Here is a 16,954-nt window from a genome sequence, read left to right on the forward strand (position 1 = left end):
TGTGTAGCCCTGATCACCTCCTTCCTTCCTGCCTTGCTCCCATGACACTGCCGCCCGGAGGACAACTCCAGCAGTCTTCCGACCAACGGGCCCATCGGGCTCCTTCCCTAACAGGGACAGACACGGTGAGCAAGTGCAGACTCCCCGGGCCACTGGCAGAGAGGATGGTAAAGGAAGCCAGGCCCAAAGGCACCAGGAGACCACTGGGCACACTCCACCGTGCGTGTGCTTAAATACTATTCTACGGCGGACTGAGTTTCTAAGGATTGAACAGAAAAACAACAGAGTCTGGCTCACGCCTGTAATCCTAGCACTTTGGAAGGTTGAAGTGGGCAGATCGCTTGAGCTCAGGAGTTTGAGACCAGCTTGGGCAACATGGCAAAACTCTGTGTCTATAAAAAAATTAGCCAGGCATGGTGCTGTGCACCTGTTGTCCCAGCTAATTGGGAGGCTGAGGTAAGAGCCCAGGAGTTCAAGGCTGCAGTGAGCCATGATCGTGCCACTGCACACCAGCTTGGGTGATGGAGTGAGACCCTGTCTCAAAAACAAAACAAAGCCAGTAGAATCAAAAGACAAACAGATGGGCCCATCGCCACTGCAGAAGAGAGTCCGAAGACAGAGGTCTTCTCACAGAGGAATTTGAGACCAAGTTCAGGTGGGTAGGGGAAGAATTCAGACAAAAAACAGTGCAAAGGATCCCAAAACAGAGTGACAGACCCCACCATATTTCAGGGCTCTAACTGTCCAACTTCACAGGGTTTTATTCCAGAACCTCCTTCCTCTGGAACCTGGGGCATGAATCTCTGCGGCTGCATCTGAGTTGCGCCCAGTCAGCCCCCAGGAAGCAGCTGCCACTTGTGAAGGTGGGCCACTGAAGGACACAGGGGCCCTGGCACTGCACCGCTGACCAGATGTGGACATGAAGAGGGTGCCCTTAGCAATCTCCCATCTCACCTAGGATCGGAAATCAAAGTGCACCAGAAAAAGCTTTGGGAAAATCCAGAACAATGAGGGTATGACTAGAAAACACACATCACGGTTGACCACATTTTGTAGAGTATCTAGAAGCGAAGTAGGACCTGCGTTTGAACTGGGAAGGTTGGCCTGGAGTCTCAGCCCTGCGACCAGTCAGTGGAAGGCCCATGAGCTGATGGCCAACAACCTGACCCCAACACGCTCAAATCCACGCCAGTGAAGACACCGATTGTGATGCGTCTCTTACAGGGAGTGCTGTGAGGATTGGGATATATTCGTTCTCATTATTGTTCATGCTCAAGTTTGAAGACCAGTGACAGTCTTTTAAATCTTACAGATTTAAAATATTATTATTCTTATTGCATTCAATAAGAATACAAACACGAACACAGAGAGATCTATTTTAAAACCACACCTAACCCCAACCCACCTGCAGTGCCTCCCACCTGGGCTGCTAATGATGGCACCCCTGGAACTGTGGGTCCCCACAGCTGCAGGGGGGAAGGACAGTGTCCCCCAGACGCACACCTGTAAGCTTTCTATCTACACAGCCTGGCTCGGGAGATGGCTGCGGGGAAAGGAGGCTCTGGTACAGTGTGAGCCGCTTTGCAGTGCATGCCCTTACTTCTCTTCGGAACGGTGGTCCTCCTGGTCACTGATGTCATCGTCGTCTACCAAGTGGCCGAAGGGCTCCGACGAGATGGACACCATGTTGGAAAGGATGACTCTGCTGTCACTGCTGCCAGTGAGGACCAGCTGGTCATGAGAGTGGTTGTAGCGGACGTTCCACACCCTGCAGAAGGCAAAGCAGCTACTGAAATGACCCGTCACCCGCAGGCAACACCAACAACACGCCACACCGGCTCTGAGGGCCCCACTAGGCTGGGGCTCACGTTAGACACTGCCAGGCAATGAGCCCCAATCCCAGGGCCTGACAGAAGGCAGTCTTCCGCTGAGGTTGGGTTTGCTGTAGGTTTCTCTTGAGTCCCAACAGACAGACAGGGAAGACTAAATGTTGGCTGAAAACTGCAGGAGGAGGAGGCTTATCACTCAATATTTCAGACAAACTTTCTAAAATTCGAAAATAAAAACAAAAAAAAACTGCCCCAGAAGCAACATGTGGATTAGCGATATCCTATAATATCAAACAAGCCTCACAGCGACATCCTGTAATATCAAACAAGCCTCACGGCATGTTCCCAGTTGGCAGTGACTGTGGGTCCTGAGATCAGGGCATGGCGGCCTCCTGGGGCACAAGGGCTGTCCTTGGTTTTGGCTACTGGGATCAGCTTTCTTTCTGGCACGGGTCCTAGAGCCTGGGAGCTTCTGCCTCCCAGTCATGCTGAGGCCAAAACAAGCTCCAGGGCCCGGGTGGCAGACAGTGCTGGGCGCTTGACACTAGGAGGTGCATCCAGCATGGCCAGGGGCACAGGGAGGCCCAGCCACTCAGACCACAGGAAATTCCAGCAAGTCACTGAATTTATCAAAACTGTGCACTAGTAATCCAGGCTTTTTACTTTCTGATTGCAAAAACAATATAGCTTCAGATAAATAATTCAAACAATTCAGAGATGCAGGGAATGCCCCTCTTTGACTGGGGGAGGATTCCTGAGGAGCTTTTGGCTCTTACTCTTTCAGACATTTCCTCTGCATACCTCTGTCACTCACACTTGTGTACACCCCTGCGTGTGCACACACGTTTTATTTGCATAAAAATGGATTCATGCTGTACATGCCACTGTACAACTTGATCTTTTTACTTAGCAAAAAGTACTAGGCACATTTAAAAACATTCAAATAATATGTTAGGGAGAATGAGTGACCTCGGACATCTTCCCAAAGCCACACAGAGATGCTCCACATTCTCCTGACAGCTGCCTCATCTCCGCTGCATGGATGTCACCTAATTTACTTAACCAGTCCCCTAGTGATGGACATTTGGGTGGTTTCCAGGTTTCCGGCATTACAAACAATGCTGTGTGAACATCTGTGCACATTTATTTTTGCATACTTGAACCAGCACTGTTTCAAGAGAAAACAGAATTTAATGTTTTTCTTCTTTTCCTATGTTTATAAATCACAAACATTCAGATTTGGAATTAGTGTTTCTTTAGGAAAAATAAAACTGGGTTGATTGAATGATGCACAGCAGCACAAACGAAGCTGGTTTGTGTCTTTCCCAATGGCAAAGTAATTAGCAAAATCAATTGCATGATCCCCTCTTTCCTGAAGCAGCCAGGAGCGGCCCTACCAGTGGGAGTGCTCCTCCAGGGTCTTCACGGGTTCGGTGACGTTTCGGGTGTCCCAGAACTTCACCTTACAGTCGTCTCCGCAGCTGGCCAAGTAGTACTGCTTGTTGGGATTGAAGTCAAGATCCCGCACCAGCTGTCCGTGGGCACTCTCTATGCAATAGATCTGGCTGAGGGAGAAGGAAGAACAGTAGAGAAAAATAGCAAACGGATTATGCAAAGCCACTGAGTGCTGCAGGCACGACTGGTTTCCCGGGACCCTGTCGAATCCCCCGGCCCAGGGTGCTCTCGTCTCCTCGGCGTTCCTGCCCTGCAGGAGGAGGCTGGCACCAGCGCCTCCATCCCAGCAACCCTGTGCGGTTGTGCCACGCTCATCTCTCCAGGAGCTTATCTGTGACCCTCCGGGCGAGCCATGGAAGGGATTTTGCTTTGCAGCTGTTAAAAATGTGACTTAGTATCTTGAGAATGAGAGCGTGCCAGAGGGGCTGCAGCCGCCACGGGGACGCTGAGGCAGACGTCTGGACAGGATGCCCGACACATTTCTGGAAGGATGTAGTGAAGAAGGAAAAGAAAAAGACAGGGAATGAAGGTAGAATATAGTGTTGGGAAATTTTATATATATATACACATATATATGTATGTATACACACACAAAAATATCTATCTATATACAGATCTATATATATACAGAGAGAGAGAGAGAAAGTGGGGAGCAGTGGGGAAGGCCATGGAAGCAGGAAGGGACCAGCTATCTATCTATCTATAGATATATATATATAGAGAGAGAGAGAGAGAGAAAGGGAGGAGCAGTGGGGAAGGCCATGGAAGCTGGAAGGGCCGTGTCAGCTGGGCTTACCCTTCCACTGTCCACACCAGCTCCAGGTCCAGCACTGCTGGTGGCCAGTGCAACCCACTTGCTCCAGGGCAGGAGAAGGGGACTCTTTGAAATGAGTCACACGGCTGTTCACAGTACATGCGTTTTCACACTCACGTGTGCATCTGTGGGCACACCCACATATGTATGTACACACACACGCACACATCCACACATGAGAGGGCAGACATGCACACCCGCACTCACACACCTCACTTTGCCCTGGATCCTATAGTCCTTGGCTGCTCCTCGCAGGGTCTGAAGTCATAATATCCTGCCTATGGCCTCTGATGTCATGAATCCCAGAGGACAGGTCATCCGGTGAGGCTGGACAGTGGCTTGAAACAAAAGGTTGCAACCGGGAAAGCAAAGAACCCATGGCCTGGAGCTGCCCAGCGGCTCCTGCCTGCACGGCCTCCCCAGCACTGCCGTGGGCGGGACTGAAATCACTCCTGCATTGTTTACCTTCCTCACCCGCAGGCTTCAGTGGGGCTGATGAGCAATGGGGAACTTCTGTGCCTTGTAATTTGCTTCACTTATCTGAAGACCATCATTGTTCTCTGCTCTCCAAGGCAGATGAACTCAATTCCTTTCATCTTTTTTCTCTCACATTAGAACTCCCAGCCCTAAACCACTTTTAAATCTTCTGGTTTTTATATCCTGCACCTTTTCAATATCTTAATATTTCTTCCCTAAAATATGATACCTAAACCTTTAAATCTTTCAAGGGAAACAGGCAAAGGTAGAAAATTAAAAGCTTGGCAGATTCCCAGGGAACTGGATGGACAGTCGCACGGGCACAACATATTAACTAAAGGTTACTGCATGCTCCATTGCCAGTAACTGTCACACAAAAGCATCACACCACCTAAAAAAGCACCAAAGGCATCCTGGCTCCATGCAAACCAAAGCTGTCTGCAAAAGGAGAAATGACAGTCAGTGAGAAGGCGCCAGGACCCTCTGGGCTGTGCTGGCACGTCCTCACCACAGACACAACACGGGCAAAATGAGGCCACTGCCAGATGTCGCCCATCAAAGCCACCGGCATCTTTTTGTTTGCTTATTTGTTTGGTCTGTAATGTCAGTCTTTGAGTTTCTTGTCTTCAGATACTGAAATTCTTCATATCCTTCAAAGAACCATGCAGACGAAGGACATGATGACCACAGGACATGGAGAAATGGATTTCAGCAGGATGTTCATCACGGGCTGAGTCTGTGGTTTCCAGCTTCTGATCAGGAAACCAAATGAGCCCTCTGCACAGACGTGCACAAGGGAGGAAGTGGCGACTGATTCTTCATTAGCCCCTGAGTTTTCAGAGGGGCCTTGGAACTAAATCTAAAGTTGTGCCCCCACCCTGGAATCAACACGAGTTACTGCATGACATCCGTCTTTTCAGCTCGGTGATAAATTATGGTGTGCTGAGGGGATAAACTGTATCTTAAAAAAGCTTGTGTGGGCTTCCGTTGCCACGGCAACAGACGTGCTACCATCACTCCTTTGCCTATCAAAATCACAACTGGAACGGAAAACTCGCTCTTATTTGTTCCATTAGAGCTGCTGGCTGTTGGGTATAATTACTTAAATGACAAACTATGATTGCCCTATATAGGTGCGTCTCCAGAAGGCACAGCTACGGTCAAGGACAACCCCAGGAGAGACTTAACCTGGGGACTGCAGCTGTCAGCCTGCAGCGGCTCATCAGAGAAGGGCACCCTGTGGTCCCCATCTCGCTCAGTGTTACAAAAGCCCCAATTCCTAGTTTTCATCGTCAACTGCTGTTAATGCAGGGATATCAACACGGAACATTCAACAGCCACCGAGGTGCACCGGTTCCACGGCAGTGGATGTGCTCGCTTAATCTGGGGTGAAGAAACAAGATGAAGATTTATGATTTCCTGCAAGAACGAGATGGAGACAAACCAACCATGCGCCCCCAAATGCATCTGGCTCACGATCAGCTCCACCGTCATCCCAGTTCTGCTCGCTAAGGGAGGAGAGGAAGCGGGGCCCGTGCGTAGTGGGCTCACTGACCTCATGCTCCGGGTGTCCCAGCCACGGAGGGTGGTGTCGTTCGCTGTGGCCACCTGGGTGCAGTTGTGATGCGGACTCCACCGTCCCGAGGTGAACTTCAGTTGTCCCTTCCCTTCCAGGGAGGCTGAGCTGGCCAGCTGGGAGTGTCATGATGTTTTCCAAAGGAACAAGAAAAGCAGAAGAATGTGAGGTCTGTTCAGAAAATGCGAGAGGATATCCTATATTCAAGGACATTACGGAAAATAATTACTGAGAATAATTAGGAAGCTCTGTCTTTGTTTCCTTTCCTTAAATGGCAAAAATGAACCTTACTTGGGAAAATCTATAAAACTGAGCAGAGCAAAAAACAGAAAGCATATTAATAGGCCTCTATTAAAGAGCACTCGCTTGCAAGTATGTGATTAGAGATAATCAACTCCAACTTCAAGGAAAACAACATAAAATAACTCAAACATCTGGCTCTCCCCAAAGAAAGAGACAAAACAAGTCAGGTCCACCTGACCGGTTCTGGAATAACAAAGGGACAAACACATTTCGGTCCCTCCGATGCTGTCTTCAGTGCACAGCCTCTTCCCTCCCTTCGTCTCGAGGCCCACATGGCCTTCACCTGGCGTTTAATCAGACCGCCCCAAGCCAGTGAGCTGACCACGAAGACCTCAGCAAGGCCTTCTGGGGCTGGTGTTAGGGCTAAAACCTCCTCCTGCCTAAAAGAGGGTGGGCCCAGTTATGAGCCTGGGAGAAGATCCCCAGCTCTTTTCTCTGCCTGCCAGGGATTTCATGCACAAAGGCTGCGCGTGTTGGCTGCATCGTTATTTCAATTTGGGGTTTGAATTTCAATGCAAAGGACGACTGCTAAAGGCAAGAAGGGTCCAGGTCTACCCCAGGATCCTCTGTCACACCTGCCCCCAAGTCCTCCTGAGGGACACAGTTCCCACCACTAATTCTGTTAACTTTCAAACCAGCTGTGCTCTTCAGAGCCCTCTGAGAGGAGCCTGGGGCAGGTGGCTGGTGAGGTGGGCCTGGCCGGGCCGAGGGCGGGTCCAGATGGAGCTGCTAGACAGGCCGTGAGAGGCCCAAGGACCGAGCTGGTGCTGGGGTTTATTCACCATCTCACGAGATTTACCAAGGGGCTTTGCTGGGCAGGGGCAGGGTGGGCACCCAGGCTTGGGGTGAACAAGGCCTGGAGGTCCCTACAGAGTGAGTGCCCGCTGCATAGACAGGAAGGGGCTCTGCCTGGAAACCACCACTCAGAACGGAAAGACAGGCAGTTCCCAGTGAGAAACAGGGCACGTCTAAGCCACGGGTAAAGGGCTTTCCGGAAAGAGCACACCAGCTGCAGATGCTCCTTGTGTCTCCCAGCAAGAGGCCTCCCAACTTCAGAGGTGGCCACTGGGAGGCGCGAGCTCCAAGACCTGGTGTCCCCCCTGTCCTGTGCAAACAGGCTGTGGGAGAGACTGAGAACTCAGAACAGTCCTGGTCAGAAGCCGAGAAGGACCCTCATCAGTAAGAGATGAGACACTGCGCTCAGTCAGGGAGAGAGGCCACACCTTCATCTCCCACTCCTAAAGCCGGCTCTGATGCTTAGGAAAAGTTTCTGGCAACTGAAAGCCACCATCCTTGCAGAGCCTTGTGGTGAGAAGAGGTCAAGAGAAGGTGGGGACACAAGAGACCCATTGGGGGGACAGGGTACCCATGACTCCATATCTGGGCAGAAGTGAGGAGGTTGTGTCTGCATCTAGGCAGCCACAGGGGGTGTGTCCACATCTGGGCAGAGGTGACAGGGCTGTGTCTGCATCTGGACAGAGGTGACATGTGTGTCTGCATCTGGGCAGGCTTGGGGGGTTGTGTCTGCATCTGGGCAGGCATAGGGGGTTGAGTCTGCATCTGAGCAGAGGTGACAGGGGCGTGTCTGCATCTGGACAGGTATGTGGAAATATACACCAGCAGGCATGGGGGGTTGTGTCTGCATCTGGGCAGGCATGGGGGTTGTGTCTGCATCTGGGCAGGCATGGGCGGTTGTGTCTGCATCTGGACAGGCATGGGGGAAATATGTCGGCATCTGGGCAGGCATGGGGGGTTGTGTCTGTGACTGGACAGGCATGGGGGAAATATGTTGGCATCTGGGCAGGCATGGGGTTAGGTTCTGCATCTGGCAGGTGCAGGAAAAGCACCGGGCAGAGGTGACAGGGGCGTGTCTGCATCTGGGCTTGTATGGCAGGGTGTGTCCACATCTGGGAACAGGCAAGGGGGTTAGGGCTGGGGTGGCACCTGGGGCCTCACTGAGAGCCAGGAGAAGAACAGCCACAGTGATGGTCAGAGGAACTCTCTAGGAATCACTTGGACAGGGGCACCGGCAGGCCGAGGAGTGGACCTGTCTACTCCCTCCCAGGCCCAAGCGGATGGCTGCCGACGGGCTCCTTCTCTTGTTTATGGAGAGCCTCCTGCGTGCCCCCGACCCAGCTCCCCTGTGCCCAGGTCCCTGCCCACCCTGGCCCACCACTTTCATCCCCACAACCAAGTGACTTTCAGGAAGTCAAAGGACATCTCCTTAGGAAAAGCTCCGGGCTTTTGTTTTACAATATCCCTGGTAAACTATCTGCTCTACTGTCGTATGTACCAACGGTGACTTACTGATCCTCTCTCCACAGTAAGCTGAAGGGCTATTTCTGTTCCATGCAGGAAATATTAATTGCATTCCTGCTGTGTGGGGACACTTGGCAGGCATGTGTCCCACGCAGGGACCAAGCAGGAAGATGCCAGGAGCACACAGAGGAGGAGGCTGGAGCAGCTGCCATGTGTGGGGCCTCAGGAAGCCTGTGCAGAACTGAAAGGTGGACACAGGGGCAGGGCAGGGAGGGTGGCAGGGGCAGACACCAGAACGCACAAGCACGTGTGATCACGGCGGGGTTAAGCTTGAGTCACGAACACCAGGCCAAGGCGTGCGCGGTGAGAGTCTGGTCGGCTCACCAAGGCAGCCAGCGCAGCGCCAGGCAGAACGGCGGGGACAGGGCTGGAACCAAGCACTGAACTTGGTGAGGACAGCCAGGGTCCAGGCCAGCTGTCAGCAGGACAGAGTGACCGAACCAGAAAGGCTGAGCAGGTCTCGGGTTATGGGCAGGGAGGCGGGCCAGGGCCTGTGCACTCGGCACGGTGACGGCAGTACGTGCAGCAGCTCGGACGCCAGACTCAAACTAGCGCCAGCAAAGGGAAACTGAACCTGAGGAGCCCGGGGTGTCTCAGGACCAAGAGGTGGGAACTACGTTGGGCTTTGGGGCTGCCGAACCCCAGGCACGTGCTCCCACCCTGAGCTGGGCCCCTCTCTCCACACCAGCTCTCTTTCTCTCTTTCTCACTCCAGCCTGGCTCCCGTATGTCCACAGAGCAGGAGGCAAAGGCACCGGGAACACCAGGGCCTGACGTCCCCCTGACCAGGCACCCAAAGGTGAGTCAGCCCTTAGACCTCACCCCAAATTCCTGGAGAAGGAGGTAGACTGGCACAGCCGGGCCAGGCACTCGCCAGGAACAATCAACCATGGCAGAGGGGGGGATGTTAACAAAAGAGGGGAGTGCTCTGCTCATAAAATCAGAGGCGCCTCCCACCTTTCTATTTCACTCCATCAGATTTTACAGCATCTCTTCCTTCTCATTACTTTTGCTACAAGGGCGCAGCTTTTCCAGCTGGTGCAGGAGGTGGGCTCCCAGGAACGCTCAGCATGGACCCAGGCACAGAGCGGGGTCACAGGCATCGCAGGGAGGGAGGGCGTGGCTCCCACAGCAAGCTCCAAGGGACCATGTAGTGTGCAGGGTGGCACACAGGAGCCAAGGAGAGGGTCCCCCTCGCAAAGCTACCGAGGGAGAAAGAAAATGGAGCTGGAAAATTCACGACCCTAAACGCTAAGCCACAAGAAAACCTTTAGTAAAAGCCAATTTGGGAGTAAGTCGAAATAAATGTTGCCAACAGCAATGATGGAATACAGTTTCCTAAAGAGAAGAATTGGTAGCAACATTACCTCAAAAACTAGCAATGATTCGAGTGTACACATTATTTCAGAAACACAGGGTGAGCTAATTTTTGGCTTTAACTTTGGCAACTTACAGTTAGTTAGGTTCAATGTTTTTTATTTCTTTTATTTTATGTTATTTTATTGTTTTATTTTATTTTGAGACGGAGTCTCACCCTACCGCCAAGGCTGGAGTGCAGTGGAGCGATCTCGGCTCACTGCAAGCTCCGCCACCCAGGTTCACGCCATTCTCCTGCCTCAGCCTCCCAAGTAGCTGGGACTACAGGCACCCGCCACCACGCCCGGCTAATTTTTTGTATTTTTAGTAGAGATGGGGTTTCACCGTGTTAGCCAGGATGGTCTCAATCTCCTGACCTTGTGATCTGCCCGCCTTGGCCTCCCAAAGTGCTAAGATTACAGGTATGAGCCACCGCGCCCAACCTAGGTTCAATGTCTTAACTTCCACATGGACAACATGAATGAAGAAATACTTTTGTAGTATTCCCTTTAGGTAAACAAAAAACAAGTCAAGTGAAATTTTTTACAGGTACTATTTCAGTTTTCTGAAGACCTGCTTATCAGGTTAATGATTATTCACTGACGACAATGAATATAGTAAAAAAGACCAATAAGCAAATATGATGAGAAGGTTGGATATTGTTTCTAACTAATCAATACTGTGTTCCAGCTAACCTTCCACTAACTGTATTGGTTCATTATGAAACTCTTTAGGAAGACAGAATGCAAGGTCACATTGCTAGAAGGTAATGCAAATTAGGCAGAGTGACCTGGACACGTTCTTGATGACTCGTGTGTAGGAAACGCCATAGGGCCATTTCAGAAGGAGAAGGCCCAGAACCTCGAGCCATGCACTGCAAGCTGAGCCCCCAGCACAGCCATTCTGCCATCCCAATGCAAGCTGAGCCCCCAGCACAGCCATTCTGCCATCCCAATGCAAGCTGAGCCCCCAGCACAGCCATTGTGCCATCCCAAGCTCTTGCATTTCATCAGCTTCTAACCCCATAAGCGCTCCTTGCAGAAGCTCAGTCAGCAAGACGGAGCACTGCTTGCGTCCAAAACTCACGGGATAAAACACGTCCTAGCCTTCAGCTTATGGACTTATCTAGATCTTTGAAAGAGTAAGTTGATTAGGCCACCAACCAACCACCAGTTAGCCTTGCAAGTGATCAACAAGTATTTATTGAGCAAGCTCCTCGGCCGTGCCGAGTGCCATGATGGCAGACGTGGGTTTTGTTCTCACACTCACTGTCTAGCTGCAGAGGTAAAGGTGTGCAACGAAAAGAAATTACTCAACAAATACAACTCGTTATCAGTTATTCAATGTCAGGCCCTGTGCTGAGCTTTTATGTTCATTTCCTAGTGAAATTATCACAAGTCACATGATGTAGATGTGAATATCCCCATTTGACAGATAAGAAAACTGAGGTTTGGAACAATTAAATAATTGTACAATGTTTTAAAAGCTAGCTAACAAGTGACAAAGCCAGGGTAAATGATAATAACGTACATTGAGACGGATTTCAAAGAAAGTAGAACTCATCCAGGTTAGAGTAACTAAGGAAAGTTTTCATGAGGCTTAGGAACTGAGATGGGCTTTACCGACTGAACAGAACCTAAATCAGTGAAACACAGGAGTGAGCCATTCCTAGCAAAAACAAAAGCCTCACCAAGCAGAGAGGCAGGTAACGTAAACAAACCTGATTGAAGGGGAACCACGTGCCGGTAGTCAGAGACAAAACAGACCCAGCCAGGAGGCCGAAACAGCACAGCACTGAGTCAGGTGGGAGAGCCCAGTCAGGGCGCCTCCTCCAGCTGGAGGGTAGATAAAAAAAGCAGAGCTGGCAGAGGTGAAGCTGTGACATGAGGCGGCTGAAAACCCCGGAAGCTGCAGGCAGAAGAGGCCCATGGTCAGCAGCGTGTGGGATGGCCCCCGGACTTGGTGGCCTGTGGAGTCCCTGGACTTGGTGGCCTGTGGAGTCCCTGCCCCAGAGCAGGGCTGGCCTCTAACCAGCATAGCAGGGTGGGGTCCCTCGGCGGATTAGATGAGAAGAGATCTGGGCTTCATCTTGCTGGCTGAGATGAGGCAAGCTCCACACTGCGGAGCCACATGGCCAGGAGCTGAGGGCAGTCTCTGGCCAACAGCTAGAGGAATCCAGGCCCTCAGTCCAGCGGCCCAGAAGGAGCCACATTTGACCAGCAGCAAGCCCAGCCCACTGACCCTGAGACCATAGCCTCGTGCGAGGAAGGCTTCCAGCAGAGGACCCAGCTGAGGTGTGCCTGGATTCCAGGTTATCCACACAAAAGCTGAGGTCACACACGTGGGCCGTGCTGAGCATTTCGAGGTCATCTGTTCCAGCAACAGACAACTAACACGAGGCACTGACCAGAGGTGAGGGGGAGATGCCCCCAGAGAAGGGGAGACCCTGCTGGATCTCAGCAGCTCAGTGGCAGGCTCTGGCCCCCATCACTCCACAGCTGGGAAAACTAGAACCCAGGGAGAACGGGCGAGCTGCCTGTGGCCACAGCCAGCCGGAGGCAGAAACAGGGAAAGTCTCCTGACTCCACTCCACTGATCATGCTAATGTCTGTACTCCCAGGCCCTGAAAACTTCACGCTCACAGGTGCAGAGAAGTCTGGAAGGTAAATTTTAATAAAAGCCTGAAAGATATTTCACCATCAATTTCTGAGGGTCTACTCAGGGCAGACGGTACAGTGTAAGTTGTAAGGTTAATCAATCACATTTTTTGGTTTCCTGGGGACACGGAGACAGAACTCAGCGAGAACTCCACAGGGCACGATGCATGCGGTAATCTTTTCCAGCATTAAAGAAGAATATTCAGTGCTTCCCGGTCCAAAAGCAATGATTAAAGGCGCCCACAAAACTTTCAAGGGAGATGTTACTAATGCCGGGACATGAACAAAAGAATACACCTCCTAACGAGCAGAATGATGTGCCTGGCATCGTCTTTAGCAGTTCATGTGGAGCATATCTAAGAAGAGTCTCAGCACAAGAATTTGAAAGACAAAAAGCTGTACTTCCTGCCATCAACAGCCACAGAGCTGACAAGGGTGGCTTGATTTGGGGGACAGGAAACCCACAGAGAACACAGCACTGCGCTCACAGCAGACCCTACTACGTGCTGGCATGCTCACAGCAGACCCTACTACGCGTAGGCTGCACTTACAGCAGACCCTATTACATGCAGGCCATGCTCATAGCAGACCCTACTACGTGTGGAACTGCTCACAGCAGACCCTACTACTTGCAGGCCGCGCTCACAGCAGACCCTAACACCTGCACGCTGACCAATACCAAGGAAACTGGAGGGTCAGCAGAGGCAGGCACGCACCACCCTCTCACCACGGCCAGAGAACAGCAGGGTGAAGAAACAGCAAGGCGTTTCCAGGGCGCAGGACACACGAAGCACCTGGTGCAGGCGTGTCCCAGGTTGTGCACCCTGGGCTGCATGGCAGGCGGGAGGGGCTGGCTCACAAAATGGCCATGCCCACCCCACCCTGAGCCCCTTCCCATCCCATCCTCAGGGACCGACACTGCTCTGAGCCGAGCAGGAGGAAACTGTTCTCACCAATGACTAGTTTAGACATGACTTGCCATTGTGTCTGACAATTGGACAGAGGCACCTCTAAGAAAGGCCTTCTTTACAGAGATGCAGAGAAATCTGCTTTCTCTGCACAGGAATTGTGGGAGTCTGCATGTGATGGCTGGAACTGCTGCAGCTGCCCTGCAGTCACGAAGGCAGAAAGCAGTCACACGTGGATACGGCAGAGTGGAAAGATGCACAGCAACTGAGGCCTTGATGCTGTGGAGATGCTGAACCACTTTATTTCCATACTTCTTGTTACAGCAGATAATAAAGATTCCTCATTTGTTTAAGTCATTCCCTGTCTCCTGCAGCCAAATACATCCTAACTGCTGCACCTGTAATGCCCATTTGAGAATGCCAATGACACCTCTGGAAACTTCTCTTCCCTATCTCTGGTTGGGAATTCCAGTCCCAGCTTTGAACGTGAATACCCCGAGCTTGAATCTCAGCTCTGCTTCCCAGTAAGCCACCATCAGCAGATTACTTAGTCTCTTTGGGGCTTGGCTCCAGCTCCCATAACTCACGTACAGTATGATATTAAAGAATCCACCCTGCAGGGTTATAAGGATTAAAGGAGATAATACATGTCAAATGTCCAGACAGTGCTTAGCACGTGGCAGGCATCTTAAACATGTTTTTCTTCGTCTTTACTATGACTCAAAAAAACAGCACCTTGGAACATTCCGAAGAGTTCTGAGCGGTCTCTATGCAGGGCGAACACTGACACTGCCTTCTGGAGCACTAGGGTCTGACGGAGGCGATGGAAATGAAATCTGCTGCAGTCCCTGAGACCCAGCGCCACCTTCAGGATGCAGAAGAAAAAGAAAAGGAAGAGGATCTGGGGAGGGCTGGGCTCTCCTGGCAGGACACCCAGGCTCTTGTGGTGGGATACCTGGCTGCCGGGGCTCCTGTTTCCAGATGGCAGGAGCTGGTAGCACCAGGGGCCAGAGAAAGGGTGGAGGTGGGTCCTGCCAGGGTCACACAGCAGGTAGGCCCTTGGCCCTGAGGGATGCTGCACACCCAGCTTGAATGGGACACAGACCCCCAGCAGGCTGCAGGCTCCCACACACCATCAAGGGCACCATCTCCTGGGGAGACAATGTCTGAGGTGCACAGAGCTGACCCCCATGAGAGTCTGCAATGTGGCCTCCTGGAAGAGTAGCGCCTTCCTGTATTAGAAAATGTACACAGGGCATCAGCTGTCCCCATTAGGTGACAGGACGTGATGTTTTAAACTTATTTTTAGTTTATTTCTAAAAGGATTCTATTTGTAGGACGAATATAACTAAAAGGGTTTTTTCACTCCTCCTTTGCTATACCAAAATCTAAGCTCTGTTTCTGGAGAAAAACTGTGTGTCTTAAACCCCAAAATGCAGATTTGACCTCAGTTTTACACACTCAAAATTGGAAAGGCCATGAGTACAGATCTGAATTTTTTTTTACCAAGATAGACTAAACTATAAAAAATATTTCTGCAACCCCAATTAGACATTAGTGATCTGTTGGAGAGGTGGGTCTAATTAGAGGCAATTCTTGGGAGAGGGAAAAAGATCTTTTCAAAAGAATAATGAGGGCAGAAAACACTGGGAGCAGCGCGTCATGAAAGCACGCCGGATCCCTCGTGTCTGAAATGTAATGATCACTTGCTGACTTTGGGGAAAGTCATTTAATTATGAAGGAGACACAGACTGCTTTCTGGGACCTCACGTTCTGTCTTGCCTCTGCACGAGGGTCTTCTTGGTGACCCTCCTATTGGGTGACCTTCGCCCATGGCCCAGTGTTGGAGATCATGTATTACAGCTGCTCCGTCCGCATCCACGTACCCAGGCACCCATCTACGCGTCCACCCATCCGCCCGTCCATCTACCCGACAGGCACACACTAAGTGCTTGCTGTGAGAAACGCTGTTGTCCTGTAACCTGTAATTCCACTGTTAAATTGACACTTGGTCAGGCCAAGGAACATGTCCCAGGTCACACTGTTAAGGAGTGGCAGGAAGGGGACCTGGTTTTGCAGGCTGCACTGCCGCCCCAGCTACAGGAGGACTTACTGCCTCCAGGCCTCCCTCGCCGCCCCCAGCTTAGGTCGTCCTGGACTCCGTGCACCTTCCACTGACCCGTGCCTGTCCCAGCTATTCCAGCAAAACCTCAAATCTTACATTCAATGCATCATCTAGATACTGCAGGCCCTATAACCGCATGGCACATTAGAAAAGGCAGAGGCTCTGCGTTGGCCATCAAAGCTCCAGCAGCATGTCACAGCTCAGGTGGCCCTCGGACATGGCAGGCACTCAGAACAGGGTGCTGGGCCGGGCGCGGTGGCTCAAGCCTGTAATCCCAACACTTTGGGAGGCCGAGACGGGCGGATCACGAGGTCAGGAGATCGAGACCATCCTAGCTAACCTGGTGAAACCCCGTCTCTACTAAAAATACAAAAAATTAGCCGGGCGAGGTGGCGGGCGCCTGTAGTCCCAGCTACTCCGGAGGCTGAGGCAGGAGAATGGCGTAAACCCGGGAGGTGGAGCTTGCAGTGAGCTGAGATCCGGCCACTGCACTCCAGCCTGGGCGACAGAGCAAGACTCCGTCTCAAAAAAAAAAAAGAACAGGGTGCTGATAGAGAGCTTGTGCTGAAGCTCCCCAGGGTGAGCGGCTCCTCTTTCTTAAAGACGCCTGGTTCTAGAAACACACAATTTGTTTTGTATCACCAGAAAGAAGTCTTTGAAGAGCTTGGGAAACAGACGCTCAGTTGCTCTCTAGCAACCAGAGCCACCAGCACCCAGCCACTTTTGTGTTTTAATGAATTTTATTCAAGATCTGAGTGGAAGACTAAAAAGAAAATGCTAGTGCGCTCCAAAATTTTAAAATCAAACTATATACGTAGTTTTATGATATTAAAACTATGCAACTTGGTAAATTATACTATGATATCAAAATATGCAACTTAGTAAATCACTGACTACATATTTTCTTAAAGATAATATCCAAATATATATAGATATATAATATATAATGTATATAAAAAACAAATGTCCAAAACATAAATTTCACTGGCCATTGTCTGAAACCCCTGGCTATAAAGGTGACATTTATTTTAATGACAAAGTCTCTGCTCAAAATATTTTGGAATGTCTTTTTATGAGTCTCACAAGGAAATCGGTTTTCATGTGGTTTTAACCCGTTTTCCACTAATCGGCTTTTG

General features: G+C 50.9%; 1 protein-coding gene across 6 annotated transcripts in view; it reads right to left on the reverse strand.

Moving 5' to 3' along the window:
• EIPR1 (EARP complex and GARP complex interacting protein 1) overlaps positions 1-16,954 on the reverse strand; it is a 171,706-nt gene that overhangs the window by 1,578 nt on the left and 153,174 nt on the right. For all 6 annotated transcript variants that reach the window (XM_003908237.5, XM_009183639.4, XM_009183640.4 and 3 more), the window contains 3 exons: positions 6,131-6,267; positions 3,227-3,394; positions 1,601-1,768 (listed from right to left, as the gene is read on the reverse strand). In XM_003908237.5, coding sequence (XP_003908286.1) covers positions 1,601-1,768; positions 3,227-3,394; positions 6,131-6,267 — 473 coding nt within the window. The remainder of the gene's footprint in view (positions 1-1,600; positions 1,769-3,226; positions 3,395-6,130; positions 6,268-16,954) is intronic.

The sequence above is a fragment of the Papio anubis genome, chromosome 14, assembly GCF_008728515.1.
Source record: "Papio anubis isolate 15944 chromosome 14, Panubis1.0, whole genome shotgun sequence".
NCBI classification, from domain to species: domain Eukaryota; kingdom Metazoa; phylum Chordata; class Mammalia; order Primates; family Cercopithecidae; genus Papio; species Papio anubis.